Source organism: Suncus etruscus, chromosome 2 (assembly GCF_024139225.1).
Source record: "Suncus etruscus isolate mSunEtr1 chromosome 2, mSunEtr1.pri.cur, whole genome shotgun sequence".
NCBI classification, from domain to species: domain Eukaryota; kingdom Metazoa; phylum Chordata; class Mammalia; order Eulipotyphla; family Soricidae; genus Suncus; species Suncus etruscus.
In genome coordinates, this window is record NC_064849.1 from 111,422,345 (window position 1) to 111,438,346 (window position 16,002).

The 16,002-nt window shown below is 36.6% G+C and overlaps 1 protein-coding gene across 1 annotated transcript in view; it reads left to right on the forward strand.

Annotated features, from left to right (window-relative positions):
* The window catches only part of ITGA2 (integrin subunit alpha 2), a 98,804-nt gene that overhangs the window by 22,587 nt on the left and 60,215 nt on the right, over nt 1-16,002 (forward strand). Inside the window, exons 4-5 of the mRNA XM_049769056.1 lie at nt 11,308-11,417; nt 13,410-13,501. Of these exons, the coding sequence (XP_049625013.1) occupies nt 11,308-11,417; nt 13,410-13,501 (202 nt within the window). The remainder of the gene's footprint in view (nt 1-11,307; nt 11,418-13,409; nt 13,502-16,002) is intronic.

Here is a 16,002-nt window from a genome sequence, read left to right on the forward strand (position 1 = left end):
GCATCCAAAGTGAGTTTGGGGAATGCTAAATGGCATTGGAGGGCCTATACCTTCATTGGTTTTTGGTCCATATGAAAATAAAAAAAACAAGCAAGCAAACAAAAGCTTGTAGTCTTTCCTCCTCTAAAAGTTTTAAGCAAAGTTCATATGATAAAGACACAGGTGTAGATCAAGGTTTTGTTGCCAATTAGACACTAGGGTTCTTTATAGGGAAATGGGAAGATATAATACTCCACTTCACTGCGTATTTATAAGGATCAAGGGAGATAAAGAACATAAAATGTGCTTTAGAAATTGTAATGAAATTTACAGATGCTTTTGCTTTTCTTTTTTTCCATTAAAGAAAGAGCTATCTTACAGAGTGCCTAGTTGAAAAATACTAAGATATAATCTTGGGTTTATCACAATATGATCTTACATTCATGATTTTAACTTTAGAAAAGCTGCATGTTGGCTGGGCAACATAATTTTTTATTGATTCTTTGTTCCTAGTTCAAAATCTGATTTCCAGGATTTTTATGAAACAGAACAATAGGCTTAATATTTTTTACAGTAATGAACCTGAGAGACTCTATAGCAAGAAACTAGAAAGCTAGAGAGATAATACAGGACTTACGGCACTTGACTTACATTACAACTCCAGTTTGATCCTTGGCAGTATGTACAGTGCCCTTAGCACCACCAGAGCCAGGAGTAACCCTGAGCACTATGGACTTAGTTTCATACTCCTTCCTCTCTAGCACTCCCTAAAACTCAAAGTCATGTGAATGTAGCCAGCCCCATCTTTGGGGATGTGATCTACTGCCAAAGAAGTCTCAGGTAACCTAATGAGGCTTAGATACAAAAATGTCTCTCAACAGATGCCAAACAGTCTATTAAATTTATAAGAACAGTATTTCCCCACCAAGATCTAAACATGAACTTTTTACCTCTCTTTATAGTTTCCAGAGATGTGAAGTGTTCATAAATGAATTATTTCCATCATAAAATACTTTCACAAAAACAAACAAAGAAACAAAAACAACCAACACATAAAATTTATATAGGGTTACCAAATCATTTTCTTTTTTTTTTTTTTTTGTGGTTTTTGGGTCACACCCGGCAGTGCTCAGGGGTTACTCCTGGCTCCATGCTCAGAAATTGCTCCTGGCAGGCACGGGGGGACCATATGGGACGCTGGGATTCGAACCGATGACCTCTTGCATGAAAGGCAAATGCCTTACCTCCATGCTATCTCTCCAGCCCACCAAATCATTTTCTGTAACCTGGAATTAACTAAATAATATAACAATATTTTATTTAGTGTGGGCTTTGGAATTCTATACATTAATGCGGGTACTGTGTATTATACTTGGTCTTCCTGTCCCAAGTAAAATGACTCTTTAAATATATAATATCTTTCACTTTAAAACAGCTTATCTAAACTTTTGGTCCTCCTAATCTTGAAATCTTGCTCTGCTTATAGTATCCCCTTATCTGATAGTGACAATTGGATACCTTTTAGTTTCTTAGTCAAAATCAAGTAGATACTTGCTCAAGAAATACTGCTGACCCTAGCCTTTAACTATTTTAAAATAAGCTCTTTCTCATCATCTTCCTTTCTACCATTGTGCAAAAATCTTCCACTGACAGTTGTCTGCATTAATTATTGCATCTCTTTTCACTCCACTTCACTTTTACCACCAATGTAAACATTGTCTGTAAAGGAACCTCCAAAATCTCATTCTAAGTAGGAAAATTCAAGATTTTCCAATTTATACCAGTATCTCTGTAATCTGGCTCCTTTACTCAGTTGGCCACATCTCCTACCATTTTCTAACTCCTGTGTTGTTCCTGAACGGTCCCCATGGCCTTGGACTCCAATTCATGGTCTTATGATTATGTCTTTGCTCTTTACTTATTTCCATCTGTTTTCTTCTCAAGAAGGTCTTCTTCCTATGCATTCAAAGAAAGACTTCAGCACTTTCTACCTTCACTTTTCTTGTTTCTTCCTGCTCAGTTTTGCCCTCAAGTGTCGAACACTATCACCATGGGTTTTCCCTTTTAAAGCTTACCTAAAGAATGAGTCAGGATGCCAGAAATATCCTTAACAGTTTGATTCACTAATGTGTTGTCTATGTCTAGAATTGGAACTGGAATATAATAGGTCTGAGCACAATGTGTAACCTCAAAAAGTTTTATATTACTCAAGGCTTGGATGCCTCATTTTTATGGGAATAGTACAACTAGAGAACTATAGAGGGTATGGTATGTGCCTTGCCTGCAGCTAACCCTGGTTCATTCCCTGACATTTCATAGAACCCCTTGAGAATTATCAAAGATCACTCCTGAGCACAAATTATGATGAGCTCTTGAGTACTGTCAAGTGTGTATGGTCCCCAAATACCCCCCAATTAAATATATATGTATATATATATGGAAATAGTGCCTCACAAAGTTATGCAACATATTCATCCCATAAAATCTCAATAAAATTTTGTTGAATAAAATAAAATGTTTTGCTCTACAACTTGAAGTACAGCTCTGTCAATAATATATAGGAAAATATCTAGTATTGGAGAGTTTTCAGATTCATGGACTAAAGGAATTTATTTATAACAGCCCCGGAATTGTGGGTTTAAAACAACCTATACTACCATAAATACTGTTTACAACTTAAATAAAGTATTTTGAATTTCACAGGAGGTAGGCAAATTGACTATGTTTTGGAACGCCACATAATAATCATTGTTTTTCCATAAGATAATTGAACAGTAAATTGTTATTTTTAAGTAGCCTTGGAAAAATTCCCAGTTTCACTATAAGAAAGGACAGGTCTGTCTCTTGCGATTCTGTTTTGTTTTGAGAATCGAAACACTCAACTATTCCTGTAGCTCCGTTTTGTCTGCTTGCGATTAAACTAAACCCACTACTTTGAAAAGGCCCAGCTACTTCAGTGCTTTTTACCCACTAACTTATCCTACTTGTCATTTCTCAAACTCTCTTCTGGCATGTCTTTTCCTGCTCATGATTACGTAAGCATTTACAGATAAATACAATTGCCTCCCTCATCTTCCTGTCTGATTCATGTAAGAATGTCACAACTCCCTCAAAGTGGTCACTGCTAATGTCATAACTTTTTCTTATGAGGATGAGTTGTCAGGATCCAGAATATTTGTGAGGCATTTTGGTAAAAGTGAGCAATAGCTTTCCTAGGAAGGTAACCAGTTTACTAGCATCAAGGAGTTAGTTAATGGTTTGGGATGCCTTGTCTGATGGCTCACATAATCTACGAGATACTCACTGATGTGGTGACTGTTTCCTAGAAAAAAAAGCCATATATGGTGAATGCGGCTTTTCCTTGTTTTCTGTTGTTTAGTGCTAAAAACTAAATGGAGCAGAATATGGCTAGAGATTTCTGCAAGTGCTTGGAGAGAGGTTCACAAACTCTCACACCCTTATTAAGCTGCAACACACCTCATTAATGCCTATTCTTATTCTCATCCCATCTGATTCAAGTGTGTTATGGTCCCATTTGTACAATAGTAGTGGTGACATTGTAACCCTCCTGAATAATGTTATATTTATTTTATTTTATTTTTTGATTTTTGGGTCATACCTGGAGGCACTCAAGGTTTACTCCTGGCTTTGCACTCAGAAGTCGCTCCTGGCAAACTAGAGGGACCATATGGAATGTCAGGAATCAAACCAAGATCCGCCTGGGGTTGACTGCATGCTAGGCAAATGCCTTACCACAGTGCTATTGCTCTGGTCCCCAGTGATGTGATTTTTAAATTCCAAGATCCCAGCTGAGATAAGAAAAAGTGTGTGGAGGAAATGTTTTGGGAAGGAGCACATCATTTTGAGCCTTCTCCTTGAGGTAATGGGTAATGGGGGGGGGGGGGCGTAGTTTTACTGATAGAGACCCAGAGGAAACAACCTGTTACAGTTTAGATGAGAATTATGTAAGTCTTTCTAGAAATAATAGTTTAGGTGACAGTTACAAATTTCTCATATTCATAATACAAAGTTGGTGTCCATCCCTGCCATTGAACCTCCCCTCTCTTCCCTATGTCCACTCTAGTCCAACATTCCTTCCCACTCCTATTCTCATTATTTGTTAATTGACTTTTATAGTTTAGGTGCAGATTGTTAGCTCCTATATGCTCAAGACCTTCCACTTCATGGTCTTGTGCTATTTTGCAGTAGCCTACTGCTCCCACCCACAACCTTTTATTCCTCAGTGCATCTCTCTTGGAATGAACTGAGGATGCATGGAAGCTGCATACTACAAGTCCTTCCAATTTTACCTCATTTGGTAAAATTTGGACACAATAGGAATGTGTCCTCTTCCTACTTGAGTGGTGAACTCTGTAGCCTGAGCCCCACCTATGCCCTCAAGTCTTACCTGGGCTGGTATCTGTATGAGTGTGTTATTACCACAAACAGCCACACCACCTCAGGGAGAGTGTTTGAGATGACTTTTCAGTGTCCATTCCTTGGTGATGGTGAAACCATACACAACAAGTGCTTAGATAGTTTTCCCAATTTGGACTGTAGGCCTGCCCTTCTCACAGTTGAGGAAATGAAGATGAGAGAAATGAAGATGTAAATGTGGGGGCCTGTTACACTCAGCTTACTAGGCTTAGGGACATGTGTAAGTTGCTCATTTATTTGTATTTTAAGGGCTCCATCTATAAAATAACAAGAAATTAGTCTCAGACCTTCTGTCACAAATTAAATTAGGTAATGTTTTGAAAGTTTCATGTACAAGAGCTTTGTACAAATTTTCCATAATTCATAGGAATTATCAACACACCAAGGGGACAGAGACATGGTTTCTTACTAGAGGGTGTGGTTTATTTTACTTCTTACATCATGTCCATACTTAGCTTTTGTTTAAATTTAATATCCACCAAGTATGGCATAGTTCATAAGTGGAAACTAAATCGGAAACAGCTGACAAAACAGCAGTAGCATAGCACTTTAATCAACTTGGTTAATATATTTATTGTTTATTTATTTCACTTTTAAATTTCAAGGATTTTGCATTTTGGGACACACCCAGCAGTGGTCAGGCCTTATTCCTAACTGCACTCAGGAATTAAATCTGGTGCTGCTTGCTGGAACCATAAGGGACACAGGGAATTGAACCAGGATCAGCCATGTGCAAAGCAAGCATCCTAACAGCTTATAAACTGTTATAGAGTGCTTGTAAATTATAAATATTATATTTTATTTTTTGATTTATTTTCCTCTGGCTCCTAATTTACTTTGAACTAGGATTAAAAGAAATGCTGGGCAAGACAGATAGTACTTCTGGTAGGGTGCTTACTTAGCACGAGGCTGACTCAGGTTCAATCCCAGATACCTCATTTGGTTTCTTAAGATCTGCCTAACTGATCCCTGAACACAAAACTAGGGGTAACTCTGAGCTCTGCTGGGCCTGCTTAAAAAATAAATAAATGTTCCTCAAAAAAATAGAATTTAAAATGTTCTACTTACCATTGTTCAACCAAAAGAACTATTTTAATTAGCAATGTAGAACCATCCTTCAATTTCTTATTTAAGTAGCTTGAAGGCACAATTTCTAGTTCACAAGAATGTTTTTTTCTTGAGTCGAGGGTTTAATCAGCTGGCAGGTAGATATAGTCCAACAAGATAAAAACTAAAAAAGAAAAAATTCAGAGATATGGACTCACAAAGACACTTTGCCAAGATTCAGAAAATCTGGAGAACTTTCTAGAGGAAATTTTTTTTCTATGAAGATTACTTTGCAGAACATCTTGAGTGAAGTTTGGAAAGCAAGAGTCTGATTTGATGAAAAACTGATTTCAGTAGGTCTGAAAACTAAGAAGGTGCACAAAGAGTCATGTGGTCAGAGAAATAAACTAGAGTTATCTACTATCTTATGCTCTGGAATTCTAGGTAATGTTATGTAGTCCAGTGAAATCACAGGTAGAGAAGTTCTAACAGCTAGAAGGCAGTTTTTACATCACAGAGTCTTTGTAGATTTCCTAACTTCCTCTGAGTGCTCAAGAATTTGAAAAAAACAAGGTATGCTCATATGTGCATTCCAAAAGTAGCTATTTATTCTCTTTCTCCAGTGTAGGAAGCATCTGTATTTGCTAATATCTAACATTTAGATATATATCTTTTTTAAAATCTTTAATCTAATGCTTGTTATTGTAATCCTGACTATGTAGTAGAGTAATAGGTAAAATATACTACATTATATGCTTATAAAACAAAAAGATATTTCAACACTAACCTTAAAGTTAACTGAAGTAAAATACTCTAAAATGTCTTATAAAATAGAGGGAAACAGACATACCAGGAGAGGGTGTGGTGTTGCAAACTTGTATGTATAAAACATTATCATTAACAGTATTATAAAACATGGTGCCTCAAAGGCAGTTTGAAAATAATTGTATAGGTTGAATGAGAGATAAAGCTTGGATGTGAATGATTAACTCTCAAATCTCTTTTCATGGTTATTAGTGCTGTTCTCTATGCTGAGTGTTGCTCAGTATCTATGCTTTGATCATTTTAATATTTGTTCTGGAAAGGAATTTTTTATATCTTTATTTATATACATATATTTGGAATTTGGAACCACACCCAGTGGCTCTCAAAGGTTACACCTGGCTTTGAGCTCAGAAATTATTTCTCGCAGGTTCAGGGGGACCAGGTGGGATGATAGGAATTGAACTCGGTTGGTCCACGGTCAGCTTCGTGCAAGGCAAACGCTTTATACACTTTGCTATTGCTCTGGCCCTCTATATTTGTTATTTTATATGCCGTGTATTTTTTAATTAATTTTTTATTTTTAATTATGAGAACAAAGATGCAAAGAAAGAGGACAAGGTAAAGTTACAGTGGAAGGACAATCACCCATAAACAGAATTCTCACTAGTCCCATTGCTGATATCTTAACTTTGAACTTTCAGCCAAAGAACATTAAGAAAAATAAAACAGAACTCATGTACAATTACTTTGCCCCACAAGTCCCCAGATTGTAGTACATAATATTTCTTAGCACACAAAGCAATCTAAAGCCATAAAACTTATGTAACTCCTTAAACATTGAAGGCAAAGTACTTTTTTACATTTCCATGCACATGCATATTAGTTTAAGTTAACCTCAAAAGTTTAAGTGGGTTGTTTTTCTTAGGGATTAGAGTCAAAGGAGCACAGTAAAAACGGTGTTAGAGTGGCAATTATTGTTTGCATAGGCCCACCAAAATATGGGGGACATGCAAAGGAAAAGCCTTGGCCTAAATACAAGGAGACCCTACCCCTGAAGTTTCCTGGCATAAGACCAACTCTAGGCTCCATGCAAACTAGTTTGTCCAATCCAGGTCATTGTCTGTAGTGCCAATACAGTTTTATTTTTCACACAGTCTCTGTTGTTGGTATCATGTTTCTGTATTAAAGATCCTGGAATCTGCATATCCTATATTGCAATCAGGATGGTGCAGAGTGTCCTCTCGTTTCACCTCACAATTAATGGGCATTGCAGAGAACCCTGTCCTGTAAGCAGGTCGTTGTTGCTGTCAAGTCTTAGTGTTAAGGGAAGTCTCTTTTGAGCAGGTCGATGTCAGAGCCATAGTAGGGTCTTCCCTGGTAGAGGATTGCTTCCAGGTGTTGTCATAAAAAACCTTGGATGTTTCGTAAATAGCTTCCCTGGTTCAGGGGTGAATGGAAGATGCCCATTCTTCTGAGGCCTGTGCCAGGTCATTATATCAATGTTCAGTGTGTAAGGCCCCATTGCACTACGAGATTTGTGTGTTCCAGTCTCTATTAGATAAGAACTTATTTGTATGTATAGTATTTTCCCATTTTAATGTGCCTATGCAAACAAGGAACAATGCCACGTGGTGTTATAGGCGCATATGGGGGCCATAAGAACAAATCCAACAATCCCCATGACATGGTTCAATCATAAGCATTAAACTGAGGGACTCTTTCACCAAAATTCCTTATTGAACAGCTCACAAAGAGAAGACAAGATAAAAAGTGGGTAGAATTGTCACGGTAAAAGAATATTTAGAAAGAGAGTTATAGCTGTTAAAGAAAATACACAAAATATTCAAAAGACATGTGTGTCCATTTTATGTCTTTTGAAATAGTTGGGGGTTGTTAAATCCAATGCACAACTTTGGTCTGTGATTAGAACTGTGTAGTGCTGAAGTTAGAAAGGGTAAATGTGAGGTACTGATGGTTGGGGGTGGGAGAGTTAAGGAGTAATAATGAGCTTTGTAGGGGTATTCGAAAGGGCAGAATCTGTTGGGGCAGGAGGTCGATCTTGGTGCCTAACAAATTAAAGAACTGAGGGTAAAGAAGGTTAATTAAGGGGAAGATAACGAATCTGGATTGGGAGATGAGGGAGTAGAAGGGGCTCTGGTGTGGAGGAGGGGAAATATATCAGAGGGGTTATATACATTGTATAGATGAATTGTTTATGGATTAGGCTTGGCAGTCAGAGAGGACCACTGTATAGGAAGTCACGTCTACATATACACTAATTTTAGAGACCTATTTGAATATTATCCTCCATATCTAGGGAATTCCATTTTTTTCCCTAAAAACAGTCGAGAATTAAGAATATTTTTGGGCGTTGTTAAAAAGTATATATGTCGTGCACTTTTGAAAATGTATAATAGTAAGAAGAGAACTCCTGAATGGGGTCCAGTCTGGGGTGGGGGGAATCTCAGTCCCCTGGACTAAGTGTTCAGCCTAGGGGGCCTATGTATATGCCGTGTATTTTAAGCAACTGTACTAAATTTAGTAGACAGGACAATGCCTTATTTAGCCCCTAGCAAGGGACACATATTGGTGAAATATTTGTGTAAAGGCTCATGAAAGGATTTACATTTTTTAGTTTATCCAATTTTGCCCATTTGAACAACAAAAACTAGATCCAATATGCTTCACAGTAACTGGTGTTACTGAGTAACCTGCTGAAGCTCATAAAGATCAGACTATTTTATCATTTTTCTGTGGCTAGAGATGTCAGGTGAGAGACTACTGGGAAAGGCACACTGTCTTGTTGGCGAAGGCTCTAGGAAATGATGTTAACCGAATGGAGGGTGTGATCACTCAGTGTTGACCTCTATATTCTGGTGAAATGTAAGGACATATCACATTGTGTCATATTTTAGTTACATTTTATCTTGGCTCAGGATTCTTTTAGATGAATTATAAGTATAAGCTCACTTAGATGCTTAATATTTTTCCTAGAGAAGTTAATATATTAAAGTGTTAGAGACATTGAACATACTCAAAATATGTTAGATTTTGCTTTTGGTTTTAATACTGTTTCCATCTTTAGAGCTATGCTGGTAAGTGTGTTAACCACTAGCCACATATGACCCTTAAACATTCAAGTGAAATTTATCCATATTAACAGGTGCTTGAAATATAAAGCATGCACTCAGTTTTAAAGGTTTACAATGGTAAACAGAATGTCAAACACTCATTAAGGACTATATTGATGACATGGTAGTTATGAACATATCAAGTTAAATTTAATATGTTAGTATCCCTGTTGTTTTTATTATGAGAGTGACAGCAAAAATATTTTGGTTTTTTTCCTAAATTTTTTAATTATTTAATTTAATTACTATGGTTGCAAGGTTGTTTATATACAGGGTGTTTTTTTTTTTTTTGCAATTGCAAAGCTGTTCATGATTGAGTTTTAGTCATGTAATGTACAACACCCTTCACTCTTGCATATTTCCTGCCACCAGTGTCCCTCTTTTCCCTCATGCCCTCTCTCCTGCCTGTCTCTGGGGTAGACATTTCTTCTTTCTTCTTCCTTCTCCTTCCTCCTCCCTTCTACTCCTCCTCCTTCCTCCTTCTCCTCCTCCTCTTCTCTCTTCCTCTACTCCCTCCTATCCTCCTCCCACCTCTCCTTCCTCCTCTCTTCTCCTCTCCTCCTTCCTCCTCTTCCTCTTCTTCTCCACCTCTTCTCTCCTCCTCCTCTTCCCCCTCCTCTCTCCTCTTCTTCACTTCCTCCCACTCTTCCTGCTCCTCCTCTTCTCTCCTCCCACCTTCCTCCCTCTTATCACCTCCTCCCTCCTCCACTCCGCCACTCTCATTCTTCCTTCTTCCTTCTTCTTCTTCCCTCCTCCCCCCCTCCTCCCCTTCTTCTTCTTCCTCTTCTCCCTCCTCCTCTTCTTTTCCTCTTCCTCTTTCCTCCTCCTCCTTCTTTCTCTTCCTCCTTCCTCATCCTTTTTCCTCTTCCTCTGCTTCTTCTTCTTCCTCTTCCTCCTCCTCCTTCTTCCATAACCATAGAACATGAATCATTTGTTCTGCCTCATATTTCTGTCTTCCTACAAATTTAGAAAAAAAAATGGATGGTACCAGGGGCAAATCAGTCTCCCTCTCCTCCTTCTCCCCTTCCTCCTTCTCCCTTTCTCCTCCTTTTTCTTCTCCTTCTCTTTTTCTTCCTCTCCTTTTCTTCTATTTCTCCCTCTCCTCTCCTTCTTCCTCTCCTCCTTTCTCTCTTCCTCTTCTTCCTTCCACTCCTCCTTCATCATCATCTTTTTCTCTTTCTTCCCTTCTCTCTCTTCCTATTTTTTCTCTTCCTTTCTCTCCCTTTATTCCTTTTAGACACTGTAGTTTGCAACATTATTGCTTAAAGGGTAACATACATATCACTTTATCTTCTTTCAACACCCAGTACTTGTCCAGATTGATCATTTTTAATTAACATTGTCATAATGGTCTCTGCTGTCTGCTCTACTTGCACTTCCCCCACTGTTGTGACAAGCTCCTTCATATACTGGTTCTGCTGACCCTTGTGGCCCTCATCTCTGTTTTCTCTGAATTGAACTTGTGGCTTGTATTTACCACTATCATCATTTTTCTATATTGATATCACTGCTTGGAGGCATTCCAGAAAGTCATAACAAAAATACAGAAAGGTAAACAAGCATTCATTCATCAAGTATTTTCATCAGCTAAGAGTAAGGAGAACACTCAAATTTAGCCAAGCAAATATGAATTAATTGGTATACTTATTAAAAACTTAAGTTAAATGGGGCTTTACTGCTTTGTAATCAGATTTAACTTTAAGAAACTGTTTCTAGGGGCCAGCGAGTTGGTGCTGGAGGTAAGGTGTCTGCCTTGCAAGCGCTAGCCAAGGAAGGACCGCGATTCAATCCCTCAGCATCCCATATGGTCCCCCCAAGCAGGGCAATTTCTGAGTCCGTAGCAGAGACCTCTGAGCATCAAATGGTGTGGCCAAAAACAAACGAACAAAAAAAGAAACTGTTTCTAATATTTAACTACAAAATTTATTATGAAATATTCTATTTCTAGGTTGCTTGTTGGTTCACCTTGGAGTGGTTTTCCTGACAACCGAATGGGAGATGTGTATAAATGCCCAGTTGACTTGTCCTCTACCTCATGTGAAAGACTGAATTTGCAAAGTAAGTTGGAATTAATAATGTTTAACAAATGAAAAAAAAAACTTTTGCACATAAAAACACCACTACATCAATTTTAATTCTATCAAAGAAATATCTATATCTATCTCTGCAACCAACCACATGGTGCTCAATTGTATTCAAGGTTCCAGCAGTTTCAATGCTCTGACTCCTGGCCCATATAGCTCAGACTTTAAAAACTTTTCAACACAGGGCCAGAGAGATAGCACAGTGGTAGAGCATTTGCCTTGCATGCAGCCTAACTATGGTTTGAATCCCGACATCTTATATAGTCCCCAAGCCTGCCATGAGCAATTTCTGAGTGCAGAACCAGGATTAACTCTGCCAGGTTTGACCCAAAAACCAAAAAAAAAAAAAAAAAAAAAAAACAAAAAGAAAAACAAAACAAAAAACAAAACAAAAAACCCTTTCCAACAATGATTATGATTATTTTACTAATCACTTATCAAAATCCAATCCTTTCTATGTGTAATTATTTTAATTGTTTTGGATTTTAATTATCTGTGTCATATCATCTTCCTATGAATATATACCATTCACAATGCCATAAGGCTAGAAAAACTAAACAAGTAATATCATTATGCTGCTACCGTACAAATGTGGCCATGACTTGACTCAGGAATTACTCCTGGAAATAATCAGGGGACCACCCAGGATGCTGGGATTGAACCTGTTTGGGCTATATGCAAGACTATGGCCCTACCTGCTTTACTATAGCTTCAAATCCTGGGCTATTTTCTTGCTTAAAAATATTTATTTTAAAAATAAAATCAGGAGTGGGATGTAAACAATAACTATGTATAAGAAAGAAAATAGCTCATTTCCAGAAGTTGTAAATAAGAGTAGAAAATAGTTCAGTGGGATTAAAATAATATTTCTAATAAAATGATCTGATTTGTAGGGAGAGTGGGAGGAGGTTATTAAGTGGGAGTGACCATTAGTCAAAGATAGAGCAACTACATAGCATCAAGTCTTCTTATCTGGTTAATGAGTCTTAGAAAGACTAAGACTCTAAGATACTAAGGAAAGAGAGGGAAAAGAATGTCTACTTCTAATAATGATTGTTAGGTAAAGATGGAAAGTTGGGACTTGTTTTGGATGAGATAATGTTAGCATCAAGTTGAGATTGGAGGCTTGGTAAAAAGGAAAAGTTAGGCATAATTTTAAAAAGTCCTGTGACAAGAGAATAAACAAAAGATGGAAGATGTTGGTTTGTCAGAAATTAAAGAACATGAGTAAATAGAATTACAGAGAATTGCAAAGCTCAGGAATAGAAATAATGGGTGATGTTCTAGACCAGTAGAAAAGAGGCAGTTAAAGAGACTTCCTTAATTCACTAGGCTTGTCTCATAACTTACTACAATTAACTCACAGTTTCTTTGAGCACTATTTTTACCATTCTTGGATATATCCATTAAAGATATATTTAATGATTTAGGTCAAAGTATTTATGATCTTGGAAGAATAGAGAAACCAAAATCTTGGTAAACAAGAAACCAAATTGTATCTTCAAATTTGTTTTTATGCCCAGAATTTTTTTTTTTTTTTTTTTTTTTTTTTTTGCGGTTTTTGGGTCACACCCAGCAGTGCTCAGGGGTTATTCCTGGCTCCATGCTCAGAAATTGCTCCTGGCAGGCACGGGGGACCATATGGGACGCTGGGATTCGAACCGATGACCTTCTGCATGAAAGGCAAGCGCCTTACCTCCATGCTATCTCTCCAGCCCCTATGCCCAGAATTTTTATAAATAGCTATACTGTAAACCTTTTCCAATTATCATCTCCTAATATTGTTTATACAGGCTGCAGTCACTCACATTTCGATAAGCATCCCATTTTCTATACTTAATTGTAAAATAGAGAATCTGGAAGTAGTACACTAAAATCACTGCTCTACATAAAGGTGTGTGTGTGTTTAACAACTTTAAATAAGTTCTGAGGATCTGACTTTTCAAAACTTTTTCCTCTCTGAAAGCTTCCACGAACATCCCCAATGTTACTGAGATGAAAACCAACATGAGCCTTGGCTTGACACTCAAAAGAAATGTGGGAACTGGAGGATTTCTCGTGAGTGTTTCTTTTTCAAATCCTCATTTTTCCAAGAAAGTACAAAGTTAGCATCTTCTATTCAATCTTCTGCTGTCATATCAAAATTTAAAGTTTAAATATTAAATTGTTCATGATGTTATTATGTTTTTGAAGATAATCCATATTCTACTTTATGGTTCATTGTGTGACATTTTTATCTAGGTGGAATCAGTAGAGGAAATGTTTAATACATTTTCCTTCTTAGAGGTTAGAATTGAATTTTAATTTTATGGTTGATTGACAGTAGAGAAATATAATTAGGGAAAACCATTTAAAATGAACCTACTTTTTATTATGTTGTCTATAATTTCTGTACAGGTTCCTTTTGTCAAGGTTCTACTTTGTGAATCCATTAGACTAGAATATAATAATGTGCAGAGTTTTCTTTAAATACTTCTCCTTTTTAGAATATTAAGTAGTCTGCCATTAAAAATAATAAAATGTACTGTGGGGCTCGAGAGATAGCACAGTGGTAAGGCATTTGCCTTAGACGCAGAAGGATGGTGGTTCAAATCCCAGCATCCCTTATAGTCCCCGGAGCCTGCCAGGAGTGATTTCTGAGCATAGAGCCAGGAGTAACCCCTGAGCGCTGCCGGATGTGACCCAAAAACCCAAAAGAAAAAAAATGTACTGTATTTAGTTTTTAGATAAATCATGCTATATGGATATTCAGTATGTAGTAATAATGAGTAGATAAACAGGATTCATAAGACGTTCATAAAACCATTTCCACAGACTTTTTTAAAAAGGAGGATCAAAAGGAACACTGATGATTCTTTTTCCTTGAAAAGCATGCCTAGTATTTGTTAACAGGAGAACTCCAGGTCTCATTTCTCCTTTTTATAGTACACAAACTAGCTACAGCTATTACAGAGTGTAGGTTCTAAAACTAAGTAGAATTTTTCATTATGTTTAAATTACCACAAGATATAGATCAAAAATCTTGTTGATAGTGGAGTTTAATCGTTCAGTATTCCAACACCCATTCTTTCACTAGTGCACATATTCCACCACCAATTTCCCCAGTTTTCTCCCATCTCTTGCTTCTGCTAAGGAATAATTGTGTTTTTAGTCATTTTAACTTGATTAATGTAGTGTTATTTGAGGCATAGCTCAGTTTCCCATCTTCATGCCAGTGTTTACTCTCCTTAATCTAAAATGTTGTAAAAAAAAAAAAAAAAGATATTACAAATTGTAAAAGAAAAACTGCTTAGTTCAGCAAATGAAGTGGGATCACCTGACTTACGTATCTAAATATGCTTTCACATGAAGCAAGATGGGTGTAGACTTGAAACACTAAATACCTGAAGCTCTACTAGTAATAGTATAAATCACTAGTGCATAAATAAAAGTTTAAAAAGAAGGAAAATAAAGATAACAAAACAAATTTTCTGAAATTGGAAAATAGTTTTTAGCTTAGAGCTTATAGGAAAAATAATTTAGAAAACCTTTAGAAGGATGTGACTATATGAAAATGTGAAAAGGATTATTATAAATTCTTATAATATGCATAAATGAATACTTGGATGAATTTTATATTATATAACCCACTCATTCTCTTTCTCTTTTTTTTCCTTTTAAATTTTGGTCTACACCTGGAGGTGCTTAGGGGTTACTCTGGCTCTGTGCTCAGACATCAATCCTGGCAGGCTCTAGGAACCATATGGGATGCCTGGGATAGAACACAGGTTGGCCATATGAAAAGCAAATGCCCTATCTGCTGTGCTATCACTCCGACTCCTTATTTTGCATTTTTAGGTTAAACATATTCAGATAGAAAAATATAATTTTATATTAATCACATAATGTGCTTCACATTTTTATTCTGTAATTTCAGATTAATTAAAATAAAATGGTAACAATTTGAGAGGTTAATTAAATAAGAAAAGAGAGAAAGGAGATGAAATATGGAAGGGATCAAAAAATAAAAAGGAGTCCAAAGTTTCCTTTACATACCTAAAAGAGCAAAATATCAAGATACTCAAGAATTATGTGGAAAAGACTGACAGTCATCACATTTTTTAACTTTCTTTAGTTCTGGGCTTATGACAGGAATGTGGTTCTGGCATTACCACTTGGAATATTCTAATTTCAACTTTAGTGCCATTTTTCATGGCTTTTTAAATTAAAAACCTCTTTCCTTGAATTCACCATTAATTATTTTTCAAGGTGATTTAAAAATATTGCAACTTGAGGATGCGGACATAGGTATCACTATTACATAAGTTCATTTGGTAAACTAACAAAAATATCAGTTGAGATTTATTTGGCAAAATCAGTCAGACTCTATAGTAGGAGAACTGTAGCTGGTCCATCGGGCATGAAAAATAGCCATAGCTGCCACTTCTTTGAGCTAACAACAAAGAAATTAAGTCAAATATTTATTTGACTTTTATTCTTTCAATTAATTTTTCAAAGTTTAAATATTTCTGTTCAGTTTTGATAACTGAGCCACAGCTCATTAAATGGTAAACTTTTAA